The sequence below is a fragment of the Bos taurus genome, chromosome 27 (genome assembly GCF_002263795.3).
Source record: "Bos taurus isolate L1 Dominette 01449 registration number 42190680 breed Hereford chromosome 27, ARS-UCD2.0, whole genome shotgun sequence".
NCBI classification, from domain to species: Eukaryota; Metazoa; Chordata; class Mammalia; order Artiodactyla; family Bovidae; genus Bos; species Bos taurus.
In genome coordinates this window covers 41,969,780-41,997,486 of record NC_037354.1, presented here as the reverse complement: position 1 = coordinate 41,997,486, position 27,707 = coordinate 41,969,780, and the positions used below count along the sequence as shown (strand labels likewise).

The 27,707-nt window shown below is 47.3% G+C and overlaps 1 protein-coding gene and 1 long non-coding RNA gene across 5 annotated transcripts in view; both read left to right on the top strand.

Moving 5' to 3' along the window:
- NR1D2 (nuclear receptor subfamily 1 group D member 2) overlaps nt 1-12,300 on the top strand; it is a 28,770-nt gene extending 16,470 nt beyond the window's left edge. For 3 of the 4 annotated variants that reach the window (XM_024986287.2, XM_059882242.1, XM_059882241.1), the window contains 2 exons: nt 2,051-2,261; nt 8,928-12,300. In XM_024986287.2, the coding sequence (XP_024842055.1) occupies nt 2,051-2,261; nt 8,928-9,124 (408 nt within the window). In that variant the 3' untranslated portion in view covers nt 9,125-12,300. Of the gene's footprint in view, nt 1-2,050; nt 2,262-8,917 lie in introns of all 4 variants that reach the window. The other variant, NM_001289793.1, reaches the window with a different exon arrangement.
- A 156-nt stretch (nt 12,301-12,456) lies between these two features.
- Nucleotides 12,457-24,525, top strand: LOC112444600 (uncharacterized). Its single transcript, XR_009493191.1, has 3 exons — nt 12,457-13,769; nt 14,431-14,504; nt 16,486-24,525. It is a non-coding gene; the product is annotated as an uncharacterized lncRNA (long non-coding RNA).
- Nucleotides 24,526-27,707: the final 3,182 nt, after the last annotated feature.

The following is a 27,707-nucleotide window of genomic DNA, read 5'->3' as shown; positions in this document are numbered from 1 at the left end:
CATTCTTTTCTCAACAAGTGTTTGTAGTCCAGAGGCTGAAACTACCAACAAAAGCATGACCATCCCAGGATCTTGGGGAGAGACAAGGTAAACCCTGCGTGACTCAAGGCTTGAAACGCAAACGTGCTGGCTTCACAGCACAGAAACTCCAAGTCCTGGAACCGCCTCTACGTGTAAACCTGGCAGGTTCTTCGGAGTTAGACTCCTACCAAAAGCCCAGCCCAGCATTTCCTGGGTTCAGTACCAGACCAAAGGGCAAACAGATCGTGGTTTTGTCTCTTAAGAGATGGTGAAATATTTGGTCCATGTAGCAGATGTTTCTATGTACTACCACAATCCTTTTGGCCTCGTCAGAATCCTTGGCTGCTCTTTTGACTCCAGCTTCTCTTTCTGGGATGCTGTCTCCTGGGCCTGGGGCAGCTCTTATTGCCAACTTGAATAGGACCCAGACAGAGCCTCTCCCTGTGCTTGGCTAGGTGCCTCTCATCTGTTGGCCCAGGGCTTCCCTGCCGCAGCTGAGGTGGGCGAGGGCGCAGAACTGGCCTGGAGCTCAGGTGGGCCTTGTCCTGAAGTGCACGGGAGGGTGGGAGCTGATGTTGGGCGGCCCCAGCCTTTGATCAGCAGAAGAAGTGGGGGGAGCTTCATGTCCCTGGATGGCCCCACATGGCCCAGATCTCGGTTGTGCTGGATGTCAGGTGGTGTCCAGCTTGGTGACACGTCCTCTGCTACTGACTTTCCTTTCATCGCATTTCCTTCTTCCTCACGCCCGTTTTCACACATGCACCCCCTACAAAACCCCTTGCCTTTGGCTCTGTTCTCTGGGCCATTTGGACTAGAATAGAGAAGAAGATGTTTTCACAAATAAAATAGCTGTGATATAATTCCAAGGAAACACCTATAGGTTAGAATTTTCAGTTTAAAGGAAAACATTAGACGTGAGGGTCTTTGGCTGCGTTGGGCCTTTGTCGCAGCTTGTGGGTTCCTCTAGTCGGGACATGTCGGATCGTAGTTCCCTGACCAGGCATCAAACCCATGTCCCCTGCATTGGAAGACAGACTGTTGATCAGTGGACCTCCAGATTTAAAGTCAGAAGGGGATGTCAGAGATCAAGTTCAGTTCACCCAGTTATGAGGTTATATAACTATAGCCCAGAGAGGTGAAGAGACTTCTTTCCTGGGTTACCAGTATATTCATGACAGTCAGGACTAGAACACAGATCTCATAGTCCAGGACGTGTGTTCTGTTCCCCTTGTGATCTGTCTGGAGACAGCTGGCTGCAGAGCTAGCACTGTCTTCTTAGAAGGCTCCCTCTTTCTCGGGCTGCCTTGGATGAAGCAAGTCTTTGCTTGGGAGCTCTGCAAAGGGCGGGTGTTAGTTCAGCGTTCCTCTGGTTACGTGAGAAATAAGGGACATAGTCGTTAGCATTGACTAGGGTGGAGCGAGTCTGCAGTGACTCTTGGTTTGGATTTCCATCATAACTTGATATCTACAACACCTGCTGTAACAGTTTGTGTCTCTCTGTGTTACCGTTTCTTGAAATAGACTAGAGGTCATCTTTGCTTGTCTGCATTTGGTGTTTGGATGTTTCCAGGTGTTGTTGCATTGAAATACTGCTCTTTTTACTTCAGGCTTAGAGACCGTGTGATGTACGTGATAGCTTAATAGACTTTCTTTAATACCCTTGCCCAAGGCCCAGTTTCAGACTTCTTAGCATTATTGCCTGCTTTAATTTGGGGTTTTCTGGCCTGCTTTAATTTTGAATCTGCATTTCAGAATCTTTGTTAATAGTGTCAGAGCACCATAGGCATTGACTATTTTGCTATATTGACTATATTGACTATAATTTTCTTTTTTTTATGCTCTTCCTAGAGTATTGCTTTGATGGAGAATTTTCCTTAAGCAAATGGTTCTGGGTAAAAATAAACTCAGGTTTTCGTCTACAGCTTTTTAAAATACGTAGGTTATCCCTTAACTGACTTGAATACTGAATTATTTTCTCATATTACGATTGAACTTCCCCATATACATTTAAGTCTTTTTCTTTTTCCAGGTTTTAATGGTACGGTTTGCATCATTGTTTGATGCAAAGGAACGTACTGTCACCTTTTTAAGTGGAAAGAAGTATAGTGTGGATGATTTACACTCAATGGGAGCCGGGGATCTGCTAAACTCTATGTTTGAATTCAGTGAGAAGCTAAATGCCCTCCAACTCAGTGATGAAGAGATGAGTCTGTTCACAGCAGTTGTCCTGGTCTCTGCAGGTAAGGAAGCCGGTTCCCAGTCGTGCCACTTGGAATGCAGTGAGCAGCCTGGGGACAAGGCTGCAGTTGCCTAGATTCTGGCCAGTCGTGTAGAGGGACGAAGGCCTTAGGGAAGATGCTGAACTAGGGGTCTGTTATGTTTGCATGATGAATTTTTTTTTGCCATGACAGTAAAAGTCAAAAGTGCTGTATAGTGATAAACGGATGTTGAGATCTGGGCCTCATGTCTACCTCTCTTAATCTTTAGCTTTTGTTCATATTTTTTTTTACAAGTCTTAATATCTCATGGATTTATTTTTTGCAAGATTGTATATCACCAGGTAGGTGGTGGTAATCCAAATCTAAGTTTTAATTAAAAATACCATGTGGGTTACTTGAAAGTGTTGTAAGTATCAAGATGTATGATATTACTGTCTTTTGTTACAAAAATCAGAATTATGAGTTGTAGGCTCTCACTCAGCTTTGCTCCTGAGTTCCCTGTGTGGCTCGGTAAGTACCTGTCTCTCTGGGTCTCGGTTTCCTCTTCCTGGGAAGGGAAGCGATTGTGCGTGGGAGCCTCACATGCCCTCGGCACAGGGCAGACGCGAGCCTCTGCCTGAGCGAGTGCTGCGGCTGCTGTGTTCCAGCGTTTCCTGATGCTCGTGAGGCACCGGTGGGGTTTCCCAGTTTCTCTGCCACCTGGTGTTACATTGCGGTTGTTTCTGACTCACGTATCTCAGCTCGGACAGTAAGAGAGGGATTACCCCCAGTAAGAATTCGGGACTGAGACAGTCACTTCCTGGGAACGTGTGGAAAAGTGCCAGCCATTTTTAGGTATCCCTGACTTTATTTTAAATCATTCGTGGAGAATTAGACAGTATTTTGACGTGACTGACTTTAAGTTTCCCATTGACTTGTGCTGTGTAAAAGCCCTTGTGCTGAACACAGGGAGGGCTGTGAAATGTGAGTATGGCCCCTGGTTACTGGCTGAGCTGTCAATCAGTGACTCTTCACACCAGTGATCCCTGGAGAGGGTAAGTTCTTTGTGTATCTTGAAGGGCCTGTTGGACGTCGGTGGTTAGGCCATCTACGAGCATTGTTTGGCCACCTTTTCTGACCTGCTCTACCTGCAGTTACGGGATAATATGATGGATCCTGTCAGGGAGGGAGGCCTGGTTTCTCAGTAGCTTTTCAATGCCTCTGGCTCATGTGTGTGTTCAATCGCTCGTCGTGTTGGACTCTTTTGCGACCCCATGGACTCCTGTGCCCATGGGATTCTCCAGGCAGGAATACCAGAGTGGGTTGCCATTTCCTCTTCCAGGGGATCTTCCTGACCCGGGGATCAAACCTTTGTCTCTTGCATCTCCTGCATTGGCAGGTGGGTTCTTTACCATTAGTGCCACCTGGGAAGCCTCTTGCACATAAGCCACTGTTTTGCAGAGTCTCTTGATAAGTAATTAGTAATAGTTTGAGTTGGCATCAGGTCAGTAAATCTATAATCGTGAAACTGCAGGTGCTCCATACTCATTAACTTATTTATCTAGTGAATGGGCCTGGAGTGCGAGGCCCTCAGGGTGACAGACGAGGTTGAAGACACAGGCTGTAGGTTCCATTTGGAGAGACAGAACCAACGCAGAAAGCTTTATGTTCTAACCGGTGAGGCTCTGCCTGCGGTAGATGGGCGTCTTGGGAAGGAAGAAGGCTTTGTGGGCAGGATGGTGGTGGAGCGGGACCGTGCGGGTGGAGTGTTAGGTCTCCCCAGCGGAAGGTGAGGACGGCCCGAGGGGCGGGAGGCGGGAGACGGGGAGCCCCGGGCTGAGTGACGTTGTGAGCCCCAGCAGAGCGGCTGTGTGACTCCACGGTGGGGGGGCCCCCGGGCGTGAGCGCTGAGCCACTGTGACGTGGGTCCTGTGTTTACCCTGGGGCGCCGGAACGGCTGGAGGGTCGGCTTCACAGGCTGTGCGGGTGACTTGAGGGGTGAGGAGGTGGCCGTGGCGGAGGAGGCGGGGAGGAGGGGCTGCGCTCCCGGGGCAGGTCAGGGGTAGATGGTGGCCCCCCGGCTCCCGGGGCAGGTCGGGGGGACGCGGCTGGGCACGGGGGGTGCTCCCGGGGCAATTCAGGGGGAGACGGTGGCCCCCCGGCTCCCGGGGCAGGTCGGGGGGACGCGGCTGGGCACGGGGGGTGCTCCCGGGGCAATTCAGGGGGAGACGGTGGCCCCCCGCTCCCGGGGCAGGTCAGGGGGGACGCGGCTGGGCGCGGGGGGTGCTCCCGGGGCAGTTCAGGGGGAGACGGTGGCCCCCCGCTCCTGGGGCAGGTGAGGGGGGACGCGGCTGGGCACGGGGGCCGCTCCTGGGGCAGGTCAGGGGGGAGACGGTGGCCCCCCGCTCCCAGGGCAGGTCAGGGGGAACGCGGCCGGTGGGGGGCGCTCCCGAGGCAGGTCAGGGGGGAGACGGTCCGCTCGCCAGGCACCCTGCTCCTTTGTAGTTTTCACCAGGAATGTGATTTCTCTGTTGTTTCAGATTTTAACTTGGAGAAAGCCTTGTTTTGTCTTCTGATTATAAGAATAATACAGGTTCTTTGAGAAATTAGACAGTGTCAATACTAAGATGAAAATAAGGGGTGATAATATCACCACCAAAAAAGAGCACCATTAACATTAGGGATCTCTCTCGCCATTTACCCGCCAATCCATTTGTCCCTTTGCCTGCCTGTGGGTATATAGTACTGAAGGAAGGGGAAGGGCAGATTGTGAAAGAAGATGGGCCTTCTTATTTATGTTTATACATGAGGATATACAAGCAACACAGAAATACCTGCATCTTAAAATGATATTGTTCTACTTGATGATAATGTTCATATCAAATTTAAATCTTTGTCACTTAGAAAACGACTATTGTTATTTTTAAAGCAGGAAAATAAAATCCAGTAATGGTGGGAGGGTATAAAATGGAAAGTCTCTTTATTCTCTTGCTAGCCTATTCTTCAGGCTTATTCTGATGATTGCTGATACAACTCGAAACACTATCCTTATGCCTTTTTATCTAGTAGATGTAACGGATCAATGATAGCTCCAGCTGGTGAAGAATCCGCCTGCAATGCAGGAGACCCTGGTTTGATTCCTGGGTTGGGAAGATCCCCTGGAGAAGGGAAAGACAACCCACTCCAATATTCTGTATAGTCCATTGGGTTGCAAAGAGTCGGACACGACTGAGCGTCTTTGACTTTTCAGCTGATAAATGAAAGCACCCTCTCATTTTTCCCTCTCAGTTTTTATGTTTGTTTTCTCCCCCCGGTTACTTTAGTTATTTAATGACTGTGATGTGCCCCCCACTCTGCTCCTTCGCTTGTCTGTGACCCTCAGGAGTTCGGCTCGTGCATCCCCACGTCCAGGGAGGCGCATCCCACTTTTTCTGCAGCCTGACTTCTTTGGTCCTAGCGTTTCTTATGTGTTGTCAAGAATGAAAACGTTTACATCCTGTTCTAGAGATGTGACTGTCTTCCGTGCTTCATCAGTTGATTCTAAAAACTGAACAGGAAAGCATCCGTATTTAAGTGTTATGATTATGGGGATAGTACTCACAGTGTTCCCTCAGTGGGGCTGCAAGGGTAACAAGGCAGCTTAGACTCACTCTCCCCCAAACCTGTGCTTCCTGACGGGACGTTCAGGTGTCAGGTAACAGATGGATTGTCTTTCCGTATCTTCTGCTAACCGCTTAGAATTAGCAACATTACGGTTTGCTTTATATTCAAAATAGCTTTTGTTTTTCTTGGAATCTGCCCTTGCCTTCTGGTTTTTGCTTTGTTTTGGTTGTTGTCAGATGACGTGCTGGTTAACGGTCTCGTTTTGTAATTTTGTCTTCACAACAGACCCTGCCTGTGAGCTAGGACGTGCTGTCTTCAGTTACACAGGCGAGGAGGTTGAGGAACGGCAGGGGTGGGGGCTTAAATAATTTGTCTGAGGTCACATTTCAATAATCAGCTGATCAGGTGTGTGCACCCCTACCAGTCTGGCTTCAGAAGCCTTTGCCCTGTACTGCTTGTTAACAGAACAGCTCTAGCTGTTCAGAGAGAAGTCTCAAACTTACTTGCCTGAGTGATGGGGAGGATCTTGATACCGTGAGGAGAAGAGCAGTTGCACCTGGAAGGCTAGTTCTTTTTCAGGCTGTGTGGAAGGGCAGAATCCCTCCCAGGTGGAGGTCAGACTGGCCTGCGGGTGTCAGGCTGGGCTCGTCGGGGTGCGGTGTCAGTTGTCCCCACGTGGGGCTGGTGGAGGGGATTTCACGTCCGTCTATAGGCGGACAGTCAAGGAGTTCTCGAGAAATGGTGAAGGACGCGGAAAGCTGTGTCCCGACCAGCAGTACAGCTCGTGGTGCACCGTCTGGAAGATGAGTTTCCGTTTCAGTCTGTGCCTCTAGTGTCGCGGTTGCTAGGGGATTGTTTATGATCAGCTGGGTTTGTAGTTAGGTCCTCTGGCCTCGAAATCATGAAACTGTGGTTTTTTATGATTAACATTCTTAGGTACAGTGGAGGGAGTTGAATAGAGAGGCATGGGCCACTGAAAGTCAGGATAATCACTGGGGATCAACCCCATATAAAACTCACTCAAATGTCCTTTTCCACGCACTGTTTGGTACTGGTACTACTGCCATGTAGATGTTTTGTTTGGGGATCGTTCTCATTTTTTCCCAGTTGTTGTTGTAAATTACAGATGATGTAGTGTAAACCAGCTCCTTTCTTCTGTCAGAACGCCAGCTCTCTAAATATGAGGACTTGCAGTGTGTCACGGTCACTGCGTATTCCCCAGCACCATACAGGTAACCTGGAGAAGGCAGTGGCAGCCACTCCAGTATTCTTGCCTGGAAAATCCCCATGGACAGAGGAGCCTGGCGGGCTCCGGTCTGTGGGTCGCAAGAGTTGGACACGGCTGAGCAACTACGCACACATATACCGGTAACCACACTCATTCAGGTGTTTGGTGAATGAATTAATGAATTGCAAGACCGTTAAAGAAAACAATTGCTTGACCATTAAAGGCAAGGGAGGGTCTTGGAAGCATTATTACAAAGCTTTAAGTAGTTTTCCAGAGATGATCCTGTGATTGTATGGCCAAAGTCTGGTGTCGAGAGGAGATCTTTTGTCCATCTTACAGTTTTGTGTGAAAAGTTGATTTCCCTCCCTGCCACCCCCAAGCAGTAGTCAGCATTCAGTTTGTTTCTGTTTCTTTATTAATTAGCACAGTTGTAGCAATAATCCAAATTTTATTAAATGTAATATGAAACTGTTTTCATCATTTTTTTCCTGCATCGAGTTAATCAGCCTCCCATCCTTTACTATTAAATTTTAGTCCTTGTTTTGAGTGTTCCCATTCCAAGTAGCCTTTTTCAGCTACCAGTCACAATGGAAGACCTCCCTGATTTCCTTGTTAAAAAAATGAAACAAGGGTGTAAATGGCCAGAGAATTTTGTTTCCTTGAAGAAGTTTTTTTCTTGCTAATTACAACCCCGTTTTCTTGGAGCCATTGAATATTTCTTGTGTACGACTGTCTCCTGTTGTAAAGGGAAGAAATAGCCCTTGCTGATGAAAAAAGCCCATGGTTTGGTTCTTTTAAAGGTAGTTTCCTTTATTGCTGATTTATATTAAATCACTAACTTATTAACATTTTTGTATGATGAATTTAATAAACACAGTATGCTAAATGAAAGTAAATACAACTATTAATAGGGAGTTGGTGATGGACGGGGAGGCCTGGCGTGCTGCAGTCCATGGGGTCGCAAAGAGTCAGACACGACTGAGCAACTGAACTGAGCTGAACAGATAATAAAGTTGTGTGCTATGTTAGATAACTACTACTGCATAACAAGTTACCCAGAGATTCCGGGGCTTAAAAACGCGTCCATTTATTCTCTCTCAGTTTCTGAGGGTTGGGCTATGGGTGCGCTCAGCTCAGGGTTTCTGAGGAGGTAGTGTTCAAGCTGTCGGCTGTCCATATGAAGGCTTCGCTCGGGCAAGATTGCCCTCCAGGCTTATTCACGTGGTGGTTGGCAGGACTCGGTTCTTTGTGAGTTGTCCCACTGGGTGTCTTGGTTGCTGTCTGCTGGAGACAGCCCTCAGTTCCTGAGCACTTGGGCCACATCTTGGGGCACCTCACATGGCATCTGGCTTTCCTCAGAGCGAGCAGTGGGACTGTCTGAGGTGGAAGCCATGGTTTTTCCTGTGATACTGCATTCAGTCGTGAGTCTGGCCCACTCACGGGGAGAGGGGTCCACGCGTGGGTCCCGGGTGCCTGCCGCCCGTGGTAACAGGCACATGTGGAGTGTTCCGTATGGGGTGAAAATACACTTCCAAACCACACGACTCCTCTCGTTTTGCTCATTAGAAGCAGTTGAAATTAGGTGGTATCGTATTTAAAAAATCAGAACCTCTAGATTTTTGTGAGCAAAGATACCTAAGCGGTACAAAGAATTTTAATTTCTCAGGTGTACTATGTGGTACGTATTTTATAATATGATTAATAGCTACAAACATTTGCCATTGGGCTTTAAAAAACCCTGTCAGGTATCTTTTGCCTTTGTTCCCATGTGTAAAACTTTGGTTTGAGCTCATTAATGAGACTGACAAGTATGAGTTATGACTGTTATGGTTAGTAACACTGTCGTCTCCTCTCCCTCTGCTCCTGGCTCTCCGCAGATCGATCGGGGATAGAAAACGTCAACTCCGTGGAGGCTTTGCAGGAAACGCTCATCCGCGCGCTCAGGACCTTAATAATGAAAAACCACCCAAACGAGGCCTCTATTTTTACAAAACTTCTCCTAAAGTTGCCAGATCTTCGCTCTTTAAACAACATGCACTCTGAGGAGCTCCTGGCCTTTAAAGTTCACCCCTAAGGCCTTCGCTGACTTAGACACGAATCGACCCAGGCTAACTGGACATGTGCTGAAACGCTGATTTCTCTGTGCGCGCCGTCCACGGAGGTGGAGGAGACCTCGCGGCCGACGAGCCGCAGGCCGTTCCGCCGCCGCCGCCGGGTTTCCTCAGCCCTGGCTGGAGGCCGCGCGCCGTCCCGAGACCCGCCGGCTGTGCAGCACTTAACTGGAGAAGCTACACTGAATTACACTCACACTGAATGTTAGACTTGCTCATCTGCCAAAACCAAAAACCATTTTGATCTCCCTGTGACATAAACGTAATGCGTAACCACAAGGATCTGAGGGCCTGAAGGTACCCTCTGCGGTGGAAGTTCTGTCAGACGGAAGCTTGACTTCACCACGGGACTCGGCTCTGCCGGTTGAGGCCCCGCGAGTTAGGAGACCTCGGTGTGGGGGCCCCGCCGTCGTGAGCGTGCGCGGGCCTGGGAGGCTCCCTGCTTGTGGAAATGAGAGCCGATCCTTCCCCAGGCCCGCCCCACACGGCCTAACCACCGTCTGTAAAGCATCTTTACCTCTTGGGAGATAGGCACTATGTAAATACGGTAAAATTTTTGTTATAATTATTCATAATAATTATCTTTTTTTTTTTTTTAACTTCTACTCTTTTCTGAGAAATCATTTCAGTCCACACCAATCTGCTATTCAGGGTTCCTGCGTAGGTGTGGGGTATCCTCTGGCACACACATGTTCAAAGATTATGGGTACATTAAGTACATAGCAGTGTACATAATATCCATGTGAATATAGTTATACATAAATATATCTCTTCACAATATTTTAAACTGTGAAGAACTTTATCATACAATAAACTTAAAACAAGAGGTGTCAAAAGACCCAGATTAGGTGCATTTTACCTGTTGATAACATAACCATTGCTTTAAATGTTTAGAGAGTAGAGGCTGAATTTATGCTCTATTTTTGTTTATTTAAGCAACACTTAATGTAAAAGTGCAACAGGCAGTTGAGTCCAGATTTTCAAAAAATAAGTATTTTAGAGTTCATCTCTAGTAAAATTTTTGGTTCAGGTACTGGTCATTTAAAAGTTCATTCAGATTCTTACCTTGTGCTAAAAAGATTTCATTGCTGCCACTTAATACACATGCTGCAGCTTGATGATAAACATTTTGATTCTTTCTGGAGAACCAATGTTTAAGAAGACCGTTTCACATGTCGATGTGTGCCTGTGTGTGTGAATGCAGGTGTGCAAGTGTGTTCTGAAGCCACTTGTTTTGTTTTTTTTTTTCCCCTAAATAACACTACAGGGATTTTGTCAAATTAGATTTCACCTATAATTTGAAAAATCATTTAGTGTGTGACCTGCAGGCTTAAGAACAGTCAGACATTTCATCCTTATTTCTGTTCTTGGGCTTTATTACATCTTACAGTTACAATCTTAGAAGGTAAGATTGGCCTTTTTATGGCAGTTGGAGAAAATCACCAGAAAGTTGAGGATCTTATGTATGTTTTTCTGTTGCCCTGGAAGATAGCAGCTAATTGGATTTTTTGGGTGAAGATTGCCTTCTGTATAATTTTTAGATTATATAAAATTACAAAAATGAAAAGGTCCCCTTTACTATCTCAGCCTGTTACTTTAATGACATGTGAGCAGAATGCCTTATTTTGTAACCTTGTTTAACTTGTTGCTACTAGGACTTGAATTTCTGTGGCACTAGTTAAGGAAGTTAAAAAAGAATTAAACCCTCTCTTTATTAAAGAGGAAAGGTGATGGTGATGTCTGTAGTACAATGTAAACCATAATTGTGATTTACCTTAAATAGGTATGACTTTTATGGGATATACAGTATAGTTTTTGTGAATTCTTCACATGATAGCATTATCTTTTTATAATTTTTTTCCGAAGATAAATGCATAGTTTTCTTCTATGGGAAATAGAAACAGCTTTTTGACGTAATACTGAGAACCTCAAAGATCATGTTGTTTCTTAATTTTTGCCTTTTGCATAAGCCTCTTTATAACATATATCTTTAAAGCAGTTACTAAGTCTTTAGGAATGTGTAACCAGAACTATGTTAGTATTGCTTATAAAACTTTAGTTAGGTTCAATATATACATGTATACATCTATATATAGGTATAGAGATTTGCATTTTGTCTTGTAAAATTTTATTTGAACAAATTCTTCCTGTAGGTAATGGGAAACAAATTTAATAGTTCATATGCCACTCTTAGCGTTTCTATATCTGAAAATAGCCCACGATTGAAACTTGTAATTCTAAAGTTAAACCAGCAGCCTACTACAAGCACATTCTTTGATTGAGTCATTGGTTATAAACTTACTATTGATAAAAGCGGAGAAGACAGCCAGTTTGGGGAACTTCTAAGTTGGTGGGATACTGTCGATTAACAATGTACTGTATGAATTAAGTGATGCTTTAACTCTGATTTTACATTTTAAAGTTAAGACATGGGCATTATGTCAGCAAACTTAAGGGCATTATGTCAGCAAGCTAAAACATTTTTTTCTTGTGCTTTTAACGTATCTCTTTACATGATCTGAGAGACGATTCAAGCCTTTAGAGAGAAATAGCTGAGGAAAAGGGGAAACATCTTCTTGGGATGAAGCTTTTCCTTATGGCGATGGTTTAATTGCAGATTCAAAAATCAGAAGGAAATTTCAGTGGATTAAGTGTATAGCTTCCATAAACACATTTCAAGAAATTACCATTGTAACTTGATAAGATACGATTTATTTTATGTAAACATCATTGCAAAGCAAGGAGTAGAAGCTCAGCTAGATTTATTACTGTGCACGAGAGTAAGTACCTATCTCAATTCTTTTTCTTTTCCAATATAAAGTTTGCTGAATGTACAAGAAGAGTTTATCACTTAGGGTATAGAATTTTTTAGGGGGGGGGGGGGCTCTGTCAGGCAATTACCTAGAAACAAAGATTGTCTTGGTTTGATCTGAAATGTAAAACTTGAAGCTATTCTTGAACTAACATGGAAAAATAAAATGGCTATTGTTTCAAAAAAATGATAGAACTATATTGTTGACAAGATATGAATTAAGTTTATTTTCTACAAACTGTTATTGATGAAGACATGGATAATACGTTCATGTTTCTGAAAAGTAATCTGTACATGGCGGGAGGGAATAATAAATATTATTTCTAACCAGGTGTGATATTTGGTATTTTCCTATCTCGAGTTTTTTGTAAGACCATCTATAATTACCTTACTGCGTTCCCTTGAGCAGAGCAGGGTCTCTTTTATGTAGATCTCTGATTCAGCATGGGGTGGGTTGGGGGGGGGTATAAATATGTAGGACTTTTTAAAAAAGGAGACTTCAGAGTTTGTTTAGAGATTCCAGAAAAGACTGTTAGTTTTCTATGATGCCAGCTGAATGGAGGTTTGCTGTGTGAGATGAGGTGGTCTTCCTGGTTAGGGAATGTGGAGAGGTGGGTAGGGGACCTGGTGTAGACAGGGCTCGGCGGTGACCATGAACCGGGTCGGGAGCCTCTGCACGACCACCGCCTCCTCTCGCCTTACAGGGTATGCAGCCGTGTGGGCCACTTAAACCAGCGTTTCCCGCAGTTGTTTCCAAGACCGGTGATATCCCCTACTTTGCTGTGAATGTTAGTTGATGTCAGGTGGGAGACATGGGCTCCTTGATGAAATGAATGTGGAAATACTGGGTTAACCAAGGTGACCGAGAGGCCTTCACGGCATTCGTGTTCTCTGATGAGCAGATGTGCGTGTGTCCTTTAAGGAAGGGTTTAGGAGGATGCAGCTTTTTTCCCAAAGGTTCTCCACCAGATAAACACCACCCTCTCCACCCCGTTTTTTTCTGTGCTGAGCTCTTCTAAGGCTCTTTGGAAAGTATGCTTTCAGGAGAAAGTCCCTGGTAACCCACTTCAAGTTTTGATCAGGATGTTGATCATATTCTGTTGAGTATTGTACAAACTTATATCAGGTTTTGCCCCTTTTTTGCACAGGGTGAGAAACAATGAACTTGAAATAAATGTGTGGTTGATGGAAAGCAAAACAGATGGAAATCCTTGCAAGTTTTGGAAATACTGCTGCTGAGTAACTGAGTAAAAACAGCCAGTTCATGGATCTGGTGTTAGTTTTAACACTCACTCATGCATTGGAGAAGGAAATGGCAACCCACTCCAGTATTCTTGCCTGGAGAATCTCAGGGATGGGGGAGCCTGGTGGGCTGCCATCTGTGGGGTCGCACAGAGTCGGACATGACTAAAGCGACATAGCAGCAGCAGGCCTATTAAAACTTCTTACATTTGCTTTTCTTAATTCTTAGTCTGGGGGCTTCCCTGGTGGCTCAGACAGTAAAGAGTCTGCCTGCAATGCAGGAGACCCGGGTTCAATCCCTGAGTCAGGAAGATCCCTGGAGAAGGAAATGGCAACCCACTCCAGTATTCTTGCCTGGAGAATCCCATGGACAGAGGAGCCTGGCAGGATACAGTCCATGGGGTTGCAAAGAGTCAGACATGACTGAGTGACTTCACTTTCTTTCTTTCTAGAGTTGAGGAACAACTATGGCCTGTGTTCTAGGAGCCTTGTCAGAGTTGCCCTTCACAGTGTGAAAGTTGCTGGCCTCGGGGTGATTTTTAGACACCAGAGTAGTAAGCTCATTTAAAACAACACTTTGAATTGAGCGTGTGTAGGAGCCAATGGCACCCCACTCTAGTACTCTTGCCTGGAAAATCCCATGGACGGAGGACCCTGGTGGGCTGCAATCCATGGGGTTGCTAAGAGTCAGGCACGACTGAGCGACTTCACTTTCACTTTTCCCTTTCATGCATTGGAGAAGGAAATGGCAATCCACTCCAGTGTCCTTGCCTGGAGAATCCCAGGGACGGGGGAGCCTGGTGGGCTGCTGTCTCTGGGGTCGCACAGAGTTGGACACGACTGAAGCGACTCAGCAGCAGCAGCAGCAGCAGCAGGAACCATGAGTGCAGGCTTGGAGGAAGCTCAGAGCCTCTCTAGAGCCCTTTATGTGGGGCACATTCCCCAGAAGGTGATCGTGCTCTCAGGATGAGCATTGCCCCTGCATTTTAACACAGATAACCAAAGAGAGTGAGCCCAATGTTAAAGACTCCGGCACAAACCCAGGATAATTGTGTTCTAAGTCGCTTGTCCTGACTCTGTGACCCCATGGACTATAGCCCGCCAGGCTCCACTGTCCATGGGGTTCTCCAGGCAAGAATACTAGAGTGGGTTGCTTGCCCTCCTCCAGGGGATCTCCTTGACCCAGGGATTGAACCTGGGTTTCCTACGTTGCAGGCAAATTCTTCACTGCCTGAACCACCAGCGAAGCTGGCACACGGAACTGAATATGACCTTCTAAGGTGTCTGAGGTAAGCTGTTTTCTCATCTGCTGCTTCATTTTTCTCTGAACTCTTCTTATCCTTAACCTCAGCGGTTCCCCCCGCCCCATTACTTTGTTGCTTTGCTTGTACATTTTCATCTGTTTTTGCCTCCTACAAAAGATATTTCATTTCCTGTGCAGATTCTACAGTTAAACACAAGTAGGGTAGTTTCCAATCTGGAAAGCACCCGCACTTGCGTTCTGTCTTGATCATTTTTCTGTGTCCCCCCCCGCCCCCCACCATCGAAGTGGCTGCTCTTTTTCAAAGCTATTTTGTCGGACAGGATTTTTGAGGAATAAACTGATGGTTTACTTCCTCATTACTTAACATTTACTGAACATCTGTGTCTCAGGATTTTTTATTTTTTAATGCAAAGTGAGGTTCCATGAAAATCCAGGGCACCAATCCAGACAGCGTTGTAAAGGCGTATGCCTGTGGAGCAGGTGGTCCCCAGTCACAGCAGCCAAGTCCTGCAGGGGCTGCTCTTGCCCTGCTGTGCGGGGCCCAGCTCGGGGGCTCCTGAGGTCTGGTGTGACCTGGTCAGGGATTTAGCCACCTGGTTGGTAGAAACAACCATTATTAAAAATTAAGTTAGGTAAGTTTACAATTGAGTTATATTTGAAGGGGTAATACTTAAAGCTCATCTCTCCCTACTTATTTTAAACGTATTATTAATGCTTTATGTGTGTGTAAGTGCATGGTGGGAATCCTTTATGTCAGCGTGTTTCTGCACACCTTCCCATCTCCCTGCCAAGGGATTATCTATACCATGAAAATCTGCACATGCTCTGAATCAGGGCTTGATTTATTGTTTTGTTGATTTTATAGGCTTGAGAAAGTGATGGAGAAAATGTTAAGGATACAGATTAAACTTACAAGTGTCTCACGTCTGTTGCTGTTAACCATTGCAAATAGCATAGAAAAATGAAGAAATAGTCCAGTAGTTGAAAAGTATTACCTGGTTCAGCAAAGAAATTTCTCACATCATTGATAAACAACACAAGTTCTGATGTCGTTTTTATTGTTTGTTTTATTGTATTGGAGGAGAGCATGGCAACCCACTCCACTATTCTTGCCTGGAGAATCCCATGTACAGTCCATGGGGTTGCAAAGAGTCGGACCTGACAGAAGTGATGGAGCATGGACACATTTATTGTATTAATATATTTAAAATGTCAGTCAGCATGCCAGAACTACATTTGTCAGTTGCAACTTTGGCAAAAATAAAGGCATGCATTCTGTGAGAACTGTATATATGGAGTTAACAGTAAAGAGGATCGTACACTTTGTATACTGTGCACTATATAGCCTTTCAGTAAGAACAGTAGATGCACACTCATATGTATGATACTCCTCCTCAGGGAGCCAGCTGTTAAACACTCCCAGCACACCACTATTACTTAACCCCAAGAGGTAATTCTGTTTTTCTAGATGAAGAAACCTAGGCTCAGAGTTTAAGTAACTTATTCACGTTTGCACAGCTACTGAGTGGAGAGTCGGATTGCAAAACCCAGATGTCTGGGCCTTGGAGTCTGCTCTCAGGTGTTCTGTGGGAGAGAGAGGCCGGGGCTGGGGTCCCCTCCTTGCAGAGTGGTTTTTAGTAAGTCTGCTTGGCTCTGTGCAGATGTGGGCTGTTGAGAGGAGCTAAAGGGGAAGCTCTTAGGCAAGGAGTGAAAACCTAATAGTCTAATGTCATCCCCTCAACCCTTCAGTAAAACGTTCTCTCTTCTGTAAAAGGACAGGGTGGTTGCGAGACTAAATGAAAGGTAGTAAAATCTTGCTGCCAACAGTGAAACCTATTCAGACATGAGGTCACTGCCCGTGAGCAGGAGGAGAGAGGGGTTGGTCCCAGGGGAGGAGGCCTGGGGGGCTCTCTGGGGCTCAGCCCCGGGGCGGGTCTCTCAGAAGCCCTCGGGCTGGAGTGAGGAGAAGGGCACTGAGCGGTAGCTCCTGATTTACGCCTCCTCAGCTGGAAACTGCGCTGTCAGGAAGGACTGACCCGGCGGGGACCTCCGCCTTCGCACACGGCCGATTCCTGTAACTTCCCCAGGAGCATCTGAAGCAAGGGCCAGAGGATGACCAGGTCCGTGTCCTGTCACCTGCCCCTCAGGGAGGGGCCTTAGGCTTCCGGTCGGTGCTGGCCTTGCCCAGGGTGGACTTCGACCTCAGAGGCTGCGGTCGTCGGCTTCTTGACGGTACAGGCAACTTCCATGTCCTGAAAGGGAAGCATTCCGTGTCTTAGTTTCGAATGTTCTCAGCGTTTACTGAGGTTGGAGGTTGGAGGACACCTTTCTCCTCACAGTTCGGCTCTTGGAGGAGTCGAGGCCGTCGACCCCTGTGCCCTCCAGCGTCGCCTCCAGGGCTGACCTTTGTGATGGTCTGCAAACAACACAGAAGAGCCGCCCGAGTGGCGACTGCTGGGGCGGCTGGGCAGAGGCCGCCGCCGCAGGGGGCCGCCCGGCTGACTGCGCCCTGCCGGCCGGCCTGCCGCTGCCTTTCGCTCCAAGTCACCTCTCGGGGCTTGGGGACAGAAGTGTGCAGGGCCTGGGGGTTGTGTCAAGGAGCTTCATTCCCCCGAGGTTCCAGTGAAACCGGAGGAGGGCCCAGGGTGGGAGAGACGTCAGGAGCATCCGGTGAAGGGCGCCCGGCTCACCTGTCGGCTCAGGGGCTCCTCGAGTTCTCGGTGAACCCCGGGCGCTCTGTCTCAGACTTTCCTGCACAGCAAGCAGCGCTTGCGTCTTCGATCCTAACCAAAGAGTAAGTATTTGTAGTAGAAGTGTAAAAGAGTGTAAAATGTTTGCTGTTGATTCTCTCATCGCCTCACCTACATCTTTTTTTTTTTTTTTTAACTTTACAATATTGTATTGGTTTTGCCATATATCAAAATGAATCTGCCACAGGTACACATATGTTCCCCATCCTGAAACCTCCTCCCTCCTCCCTCCCCATACCATCCCTCTGGGTCGTCCCAGTGCACCAGCCCCAAGCATCCAGTATCGTGCATCGAACCTGGACTGGCGACTCGTTTCATATATGATATTATACATGTTTCAATGCCATTCTCCCAAATCATCCCACCCTCTCCCTCTCCCACAGAGTCTAATAGACTGTTCTATACATCAGTGTCTCTTTTGCTGTCTCGTGTACAGGGTTATTGTTACCATCTTTCTAAATTCCATATATATGCTTTAGTATACTGTATTGGTGTTTTTCTTTCTGGCTTACTTCACTCTGTATAATAGGCTCCAGTTTCATCTACCTCATTAGAACTGATTCAAATGTATTCTTCATCCTTTTAATTTTATCCAGCCCTCATGGAATTCAGAGAAACTTTTTACCGTGTGAAACCAAAACTTCAGCTACTGTCATTTTCCAACGCTCTTAGCTGGTGATGTCAGAAGAATCTTACAGGAAACACGCAGACGCCTGAAACCCGTATCTTACCATCATCATTCGGTACTTCTTACACATCTGTCCACCCTTCCATTCACCCACCGATCTTGATTTTTTAAAGATCATTTTATTTATTTTTGGCAGTGCTGGCTCTTGGTTGCAGAGGGCGGGGCTCCTCTCCAGTTGCGGTGCATGGGCTTCTCGGTGCTGCGGCCCGCCTCGCTGAGGAGCACATGCTCTGGGGCTCGGGGGCTTCAGCAGTTGCGGCCCCCAGGCTCTAGAGCACTGGCTCGGTGGTTAGGACTCCAGGCTTAGCTGCTCCACGGCATGTGGGATCTTCCTGGATCAGGATTGTGACCCCGTGTCTCCTGCATTGGCACGTGGATTCTTTACCCACTGAGTCACCAGGGAAGCCTCATCTATTACAAAAATACTTTAATAAAGTAAACTGCAGTCACCAGGAAACTTCCCCCTAAGATTTTCAGCTTGCATACATTTTGCTAGAGGTGAATATTAATTCACAGTTTGTTCCTTTGATGTAAAATTTACAAGGAAATGCACACATCTTTGGGTACAGTCTCCACTCTGCGTGACAGGCATTCTGCCCCTGCAACCCCAAACCCAGCTGAGATAGAACGTTACCATCACCCCCAAAGTCTCCTTGTACCCCTTTCCAGACAATCCCCGCTGCTAAGGAGACAGTAACTATTGCTCTGATCTGTATGTTGCTGCATAGTATCCCTTTGTAGGGGTGTACCGGTTTATTTTTCCTGTTGATGAATATCTGGGCTGTTTCCAGTTTGGGGTTATTATGGATAAAGCTGGTTATGAGCACTCCTTTGTATTTGCATAGCTCTACAGAATGACTTGATCCTGGGCTAGAATTCGAGTTAGGTTCCAAGAGTGCAGGAAGCAGCACATAGTGGAAAGTACAGTAAGCCTCCTACGTGCAAACGAGCTCCATTCTGAGAGCACATCTATTAAGTCCAACTTGTTCCTAAGGCCAACAGAGTTAGCCTAGGTACCAGCTACCACAGTCAGCTATATACTGCTGCTTTTACATCTGCTTCTGGACACCCTGGGCTTGAAATGAAGATACTGTGCTGCTTTACTTTGGACAACACCGTACAGCAAGTACACAGCACAGCCACTTGCAGCGGACGCACGCGGGTGACGGCGCACACCAGACACGAGAGCGCGGCGGACGCACGCGGGTGACGGCGCACACCAGACACGAGAGCGCGGCGGACGCACGCGGGTGGCGGCGCACACCAGACACGAGAGCTGACAGGCAACTGGACGTGAGAGTGCAACTTCACATCTGTGAAAATTCAAAACTTGAAGGTTTGTATCTAAAGCACTTCCTGTATGAGAAACAGATTAAAATCCTGAATTAGTCCTTTCTGTTTGGGGTCTCATGGAAGGAGCAGTGCATCAACTAGAAGATACTTAAGACTTACCTAAACGGGATGAAAGCAATAAGGATATTTGTTACTTATTTCCTGCATAAGACCTCTGAGGGCAGGGTAGTTCCAGGCTGGTTCCGTGGCTCCAAGTGCCATCAAGAACTCGAGAGCACCCCTCACTCCCCGTAGATAGTGGTGGTTGTTTATCAAACAAACAGAAAAACAGAAAAAGAAAATAGTGTTGTTAAAGACGTGATGCTTCGGAACCACTGTGCACTGTGGGTGTTAGGTGGTGCAGCTGCTGTGGAAATGGTATGGCAGCCCTTCACACTTTTAAAATAGGGTTACCGTATGATCCAGCAGTGCCAGTTCTGGGACTGTACCCCCGAAGAATTGAAGGCAGCGTCTTGAAAAAGGATTTGTACATCCAGATTATAGCAGCCTTATTCATGGTGGCCAAAGGGTGGAGGCAGCCTGAGTGTTCACTGGCGTCTGAAGGATGCACAGCTCATGTTTATGGGTACGTGATGGGAATACGAGACAATTATACTTCTATATACTTTTATTATAATAATTATACTTTTATATAATTTTACATTCTAAAATACATTATATGTATGTGATGGGAATACTATTCAGTCATAAAAAAGAAAAATTCTGGCACGTCCCACAACTAGGATGAACCTTATGCCAAGTGAAATAAGCCAGTTATAAAAGGACAAATACTAAATAATTCCACTTATATACTTGGAGTGGTCACATTCACAGAGACAGAAAGTAGGAAGTAGAATGGTGTTTGGGGATGAAGGGTCGGGGTAGGGCAGGATGGTAAGGTATTTCAGAGCTTCAGTTTTGCAAGATGAAAAAAGTTCTGGAGACAAAATCATAATTGAGAAAGATACATGCACCCCTTCGTTCATAGCAGCACTCTTCACAGTACACACAGAAATCACCTGGATGCCCACTGGCAGACGAGTGGATAAAGGACATGTGCGCATCTGTGCAATGGAATATTACTCATCCAGAAAAAAAGAACGAAACGATGCCAAGTGCAGCACCACGGATGGACCTCGGGATTATTGTGCTAAGTGAAGTCAGAGAAAGACAAACACCCATATCACATGTGGATTCTAAACTACGACACAAACGAAGCTACCTATGACATGGAAATAGACTCACAGACACAGAGAACAGACTGCTGTTGCCAAAGAGGGGCAGCGGAGGGATGGAGTGGGAGGCTGGGTCAGCAGATGTGACCTACTTATACGGGAGGGACAAAGTCCTACTGCAGAGCACAGGGCACTATATTCAGTAACCCGTGGTAAACCACAGTGGAAAAGAATATGAAGAAGAATGTCTGTATTTTTATAACTGAGTCACTGCTGTACAGCAGAAATTAACATTGTGAAGCAAGTACACTTCAAAAAATGGATAAGAAAACAATTCTGGAGACTGGTTGCACAATGATGTGATGGTACTTAACACTACTGAACTATATGCTTGAAAGTGGTTAATTTTATGATATGCGTATTTTATCACAATTAATAAAAACAAAACAACAAAAGAAGTTTCTTTGTCATCTTGTGCATGTTCGTAACATTGCAAGTGGGCACCTTGTCAGGCATCACAGCAGAATTACTATGTCCAGAGGAGAAGAGGAGAAACCTTCCTCTTGTGTATGAGGGGAAATTTCTTTCAGGAGGAGGTCCCCGCAGACTATGCATCTCAGCTGCCACTGGCCAGTTGGGTCTCATTTGGCAAGTGAATCTGGAAAACAAACATATATACAGGGTCTTTGACTCTCTGTGGAGAGCACCAGGCTCTCCTGGAAAGAACAAGGGGCTGGGGGTGGCTGTGAGGTACTGGCTTCTGCACGGAGGCCTATTAGGGCGGAAGGCCCTCCTTTGTGAGCGCATCGACGACGGCCACGGTCGGGGCCGACCGGCCCAGCCTCCCTGTGGATGCAGGAGTGATTTTCTTTTGTTGCCGTTGTTCAGTTGCTAAGTCGTGTCCGACTCTTTATGACTTCATGGATTGCAGCATGCCAGGCTCTCCTGTCCTTCACTCTGTCCTGGACCTTGCTCAGATTCATGTCCATCGAGTCGATGATGCTATTTAACCATCTCATCTTCTGTTGCGCTTCGCATCAGGTGGCCAAAGTACTGGAGTTTCAGCTTCAGCATCAGTCCTTCCAGTGAATATTCAAGGTTGATTTCCTTTAGGATTGACTGGTTTGATCTCCTCGCAGTCCAAGGGACTCTCAAGAGTCCTCAACACCACAGTTCAAAAGTATCAGTTTTTCAGTGCTCAGTCTTCTTTGTGGCCCAAGTCTCATCTCCGTACTTGATACTGGAAAAACCATAGCTGTGACTGTACGGACCTTTGTCAGCAAAGTGATGTCTCTGCTTTTTCAGTACTCTGTCTGGGATGGTGCTCTTGGCTTGCTGCTAATAAACACAGGACTGAGGCAAAAGTACAAATGAAGGCCGCTAGCCTGTTCCCTGTTTTCTGCACTCCAGCTTTTATTCCATAGCAAGAGAAGCTATTTTTTTTTTTAAAGGAATTTTGTGACCCTGCTGACTTCACACTGGTGTCTTGAAATTGGCCCCAGTAGGAATGTTGATACTGTGGAAATCAGTAATACTACAGATTAGGGCTCCTTCCATCCCAGATAGCAACGCACTGCTCAGAGCTTTGGATACTGGCCGTGTGGTTCGACAACTACAGCCAAGGAGAGGCTTGTGCAGGCTCTGGAAGCAGTCCAGGCCACTCGGGCAGGGGGCTCAGATCTGGAGATGATCCAGAAGTGGGCGCCCTTGGCGGGGGAGGGGCCAGAGGAGGGACTGGCTTGGGCCTTCTGAAGTGTGACTTGGGGTCAGGGCCCAGAGTCACCTGGGCTGTAGGGAGGTCAAGAGAGGGCGATCCTTCTGTCCCCTCCCTCCAGTCCACTGTCTCTGGCTGAACGGGGCAACACCTCCTGATGGCCTTCTCAAGCCGGTGTAATAATAGGGAGGAACAACTCTGAGTCCACATGAGCTTTGCTTCTCTCTTTTATTGGAGTATAATTGCTTTACGATGTTGTGTTAGTTTCTGCTGTGCAGTGAAGTGAAACAGCTATATGTACACATAAATCCTCTCCCTCTTGAGCCTCCCCCCGCCCCCTCCCCACCCCTCCAGGTCATTGCAGAGCACTAAGCTGGGCTTGCTCTGCTTTACAGCAGGTTCCCACTAGCCGTTTTACATACAGCTGTATACGTGTCACTTCCAGTCTCCCAATTCCTCCGTCCCTCCCTGTGTCCACACATCCATTCTCTACATCCACATCTATTCCTGACCTGAAAATAGGTTCATCTGTACCATTTTTCTAGATTCCACATACATGTGTTAATCTACAGTATTTGTTTTTCTCTTTCTGACTTACTTCACTCTATATGACAGACTCTAGGTCCATCCATGTGTCCGAAAATGGCACAATTTCATCCCTTTTTATGGCTCAGTAATATTCCTTTATGTGTGTGTGTGTGTGTGTGTGTACCACACCTTTATCCATTCATCTAACCTTTGTATTCTATTGCTTTTGCTTTACGTAAAGAATGTTGCCTAGAGCCTGAAATAGACAGACAGCCCATTCTCAAGGCTTTAAGGGGATAACACTTTTCCATTTGTATAGCAATAAAAAGTTTCAGAATGAAGAATAACGTTTGTCTTGGTGGAGGTCTACAGGAACATCGTGTCCATGTAGCTGTACCTACATGGACAGCTGCAAGAACAAAGGATTCCTACACAAAAAAATTTGCAGAAACCAACCATCCCCCTTCCTCATCTTGCCTTTAAAAATGCTTTGCTGAAGTTTGGGTAGTTCAGGATTTTGGGGGGCATGAGCTCTCTGTCTCCTTGCATGTTCCTGCGATAAACCTTTCTCTGCTCCGAACTCCATCGTTTTGGTTAGTTTGGCCTCGCTGTGTGTTGGGCACACGAGCTGGGGTTCGGTGGCACAGGGAGGACCGAGCTCAGTCCCAGTCTGCCCCCCCGATGACCTTGTCAATGCAGGGAGGACTGCTGGTCTTACTGCTCAGAACCAAGACTCGCTCATGGCCGGAATGGACATTGTAGGAATGTAGGAATGTAGGAATTGTAGGAATGGACACGGCTGCCGTGTCCTCAGTATTGAGACCTTTGTGGCCGTGACCGCCCCTGGGACGAGCACACTCGGGCAGCCCCCCTCCTGTTCCTGCACCCGAGTGACACTCAGACTTGAAAACTTCCCATTTTAGACTCAGGGGGAGGGAGCAAGAGGACTCCTATCTTGATTCTGCCTGACTAGAGATAGCCTTAATCTGGACTTTGTACCCCTAAGACAGTGGTTCTTCAGACGCAGTCTTCAGACTGGCACCTGCATCACCTTAGAACATGTGAGAAATGCAGATTCCAGGGAATTCCTTGGCAGTCCAGTGGCTAAGACTCTGCACGTTCGCTGCCCAGGGCTTGGGTTCCATCCCTGGTTGGGGAACTAAAACCCCACAGAGTGGCATAGTACGGCCAAAAAAGGAAAAAAGAAAGGCAGGTTCTAGAGTCTCCCCTAGATCTCCTGGGCCAGACACTCTAGCTGGGACCTACCAGTCTGCGTCAAGAAATCCTCCGGGCGACTCTGCAGCAGCTGAATGAGCACTGCTGCTCGGCAGCCCACTCCAGTCTTCCTGCCTGGAGAACCCCCTGGGCGGAGGAGCCTGGCGGGCTACAGTCCTTGGGGTCACATGGAGTTGGACACCACCGGAACGACTTAGCACAGCACAGCTCTGGAGTACAGTCTGGTGTGTTAGTTTGCAGGGCTGCTGAAACAGAGCATGACAGACTGGGCGGTAACCCACAGAAGCTTCCTTCTCATGGTTCCGGAGGCAAGTCCAAGATCCAAGTGTCTGCAGGCTTGGTTCTTTCCATGGCCCGTGAGGAGAGGATCTGACCGGCCGCTCCTGTGGACTCTAGACGGCCGTCCTCTCCCTGTGTCTTCATGCCAGCTTCCCTCTGCACTTGGCTGTGTCTGAAGTTCTCCTTCATGTAAACATACCAGTCAGATTGCATTAGGCTCTACCCTAATGACTTAGCTTTCATTTGATTTCGACTTTAAGGATCGTATCTTCAAATACGGTTACATTCAGAGGTTCTGGGGATTAGGACTGAACGGATGGACTTTTTGGGGGACATGATTCATCCCATAGCACTTGGGAAACCTTGTCATATAATTTATGTATCTATCCCCACCCCCCCAACCCCCCATTCCCCAAATGTGAGCTTGTAGAGGTCAGAGGGCTTCCCAGGTGGCGCTAGTGGTAAGGAATCCACCTGCCAATGGAGAAGACACAAGAGATGCAGGTTTGATCCCTGGGTCTGAAAGACCTCCTAGAGGAGGAAATGGCAACCCCCTCCAGTATTCTTGCCTGGAGAATTCCATGGACAGAGGAGCCTGGTGGGCTACAGTCCAGGGAGCCACAAAGAGTTGGACACGACTCAGTGACTGAACACGTACAGTACACAGTGGTCAGAGACGGTCTTGGTTTTTTGCAGTTTTATTTTTTGGCCCCACCACGTGATATACAGGATCTTGGTTCCCCAACCAGGGATCAAACCCACATCCCGTCCAGTGGAAGTGCAGCATCTTAACCACCAGACCACCATGGAAGTCCTTCCCTGTTCTTACCGCTCTGTGCTGTGCTGTGCTTAGTCACTCAGTCATGTCCGACTCTTTGCAGCCCCATGGACTGCAGTCCACCAGGCTCCTCTGTCCTTGGGGATTCTCCAGACAAGAGTACTGCAGTGGGTTGCCATTCCCTCCTCCAGGGGATCTTCCCGACCCAAGAATCGAACTGGGGTCTCCTGCATGGCAGACAGATTCTTTACCAACTGAGCCACCAGGGAAGCCCTCTTACAGCTATAGTGTCTTACAAAATGCCCCAATAGTCTTTAAATAAAGGTTGTTTAAATTGGTTGACTATTGGTGGAGGAGCTTTTTGATGTTTCATTGGGATTATAATCTTAACAAAACACTTCTTGGTGTGCAGAGCACACATGTTGAAGCTTCGTTGAGTCTTAGACATTTTCAAGGCGGTCTCCTGAAGGCACTTCTTGGGTGAGGTCTGACCTCTGCCTGTGGACATGGAGCTCTGAATTGCCTAATCCCGCTCGCCTTAGTGCAGTGTGTGTGTGTATACAGTGGGCTCCTTCTTCTGGGGCCATCACAGAGGCTTGACATCTAAACTCTCTCAGAAACTTGTTTGTTTTCTTCTTTTCTGAGAGCTTTTGAAAGAAAAAAAAAATAGCCCTGCTTCATTCACACATGGCCAAGGATTCTAGATGTTTTTATTTTTCAGCACTCAAAGCCAGTCGGTAATAAACAGATAATTGTCACTGAGAGGTAGCACACTTTATTTGCTAGGGATTTTCTATTGCTTTTCATTTAGTTGACAGCAGAATTACAGGTTGCCATGGTAACCTTTCCGTTGGCCAAATTGCCTGGGTCTTAAAGACATAGACACCACATTTGGTTTCATTCCGTAGAGTGGACATTGTTGTAAAACGGAGCAGAGCCAGGCGGATGTGGAATTAGGGCAGCCATCCTATCCTGCTCCCTCCTCTCTCCTTCCCTTCCCTCTTGTGGTTTCCGTGTTTCTCAGGCCCCTGAATAGCCCAGTGTTAGAAATTGTATAATTTGGTCTCCGGAGTTCTTTCAAGAAAACAACCAGTTTGCTGTCTCCAGGCAGGTCTGTTACCTCTTCTGTTGGTAGATACTACGTGGGAGCTGAGTGTTTTGGGGGTGGCTGGCATGGAGGTATTAAACTCCAGCTCCAGTCCAAGACTGGACACATGTTAAACTTCTGTGACCACACTTCTTTCAATCAGGTAGGATACAGAAGAAGGATCCAGAGAAGCGAAAGAAGAGTTCTTAAGACATTTTCCCACTCAGGGGAGCCAGAACAGCCTGGTAGATCTGGAGACCTGTTCTTGGCTATGCCAAGAAACTGAATTAGCCAGCTAGGCTTGAGAAAACGCTGGGACTTCTGGCAACTGCTCTAAATAGATTTTTCACTCTTCTGAGCTTTGCCTGCAGTCACATGTGTCCTGAGAGCCAAGGGGAGACTGAATCATCTGATAAGCTAATTCCAGGAGGGGGGATGAAGAACGAAAGAAGAAAATAACATCCATTCCTAAATCCCACCCTTCTCTGTAGAAACTAATTGCTCGAGGGTTGCTGGAAGTTTAGATTTTACTGGGCTCTTTCTGCTTTCAGTCTTGCTTGACTTCTTTTCAGGCTTCAGGCCATTGCTCAGTGCTGACTTTTAGGGCTGCTGTCTGGGAGGAGGGGCTTGGGGTGCAAGCAGTGCTTTTCATTTCATGGGGAGAGTGGGAGCCACTAAGGGAACCCTGACTGTCCCCCGCCACCCCCTGCAATGGGGCAATTTTGGCTTTACCCGTGATTTCTTTGAGAATGCAGGGTGATCTCAGACCTTCTCGGCTGGCCCCATTCATGAAATGAATGATGACAAGAGCAGGAATTCAGGCTGGGGAAGGGCTTTCAGACCACCTGCTGCAATGGTGCTCAGGGCTTGCTCTCGCCAGGACATGTGCAATGGGTGTTTGAGTTTGCATCCTCCTAAAAGCTGATGACAGGCTTCCCAGGTGGCTCAGTGGTAAAGAATCTGCCTGCCAATGCAGGAGACATGGGTTCGATCCCTGGGTCGGGAGGATTGCCTGGAGGAGGAAATGGCAGCCCACTCCAGTATTCTTGCCTGAAGAATCCCATGGACAGAGGAGCCTCGAGGGCTACAGTCCATGGGGTCATGTAAGAGTTAGACAGGACTCAGAGACTAGACCAAAAGCTGAGGACAGGACGTTGGGTGCTGGGAAGGGATGTCAGGAAGCAGAAGTGAGGAGGAAGAGCCGGAGAGGCTGTGCTCAGGAGCTGTCCGCCCCCAGGCCAGCCGCCTGCCCTGGCGGCACCGCCTGACACGGCTATAGCACTGACCCTGCAAGGGGTGAGGAAGTTGGGGATTTACCCCCTGACACCATCTCTTCTTGGTTGGGGGTTGCCCCTTAGGACTGAGCTCCTTCCCCCAGCCCAGGGAAAGCGCTCAGGCTGTGAGACTGAGCGGCCTGAGCCCCCACGGAGGGCCACGGCCAGCAACCCCCAGAACCCCCGCCCCTCTGGAGCCGGAAGGGGCCGTAGCAGCGTCGGCCTCCAGGGTGCCTTTCAGCTACAGAACAGACTGGTATCCGGAGTTCTTGGGGTGGTTTTAGTCTCCTTTGCAAATTCTTGGCATCCCTTCCATCGAGAGGTGGGGGCTCAATGGATTCTTTCCCCAGAATCCAGGCAGGCTTGTGACTGCTTTCGTCAGGAGAC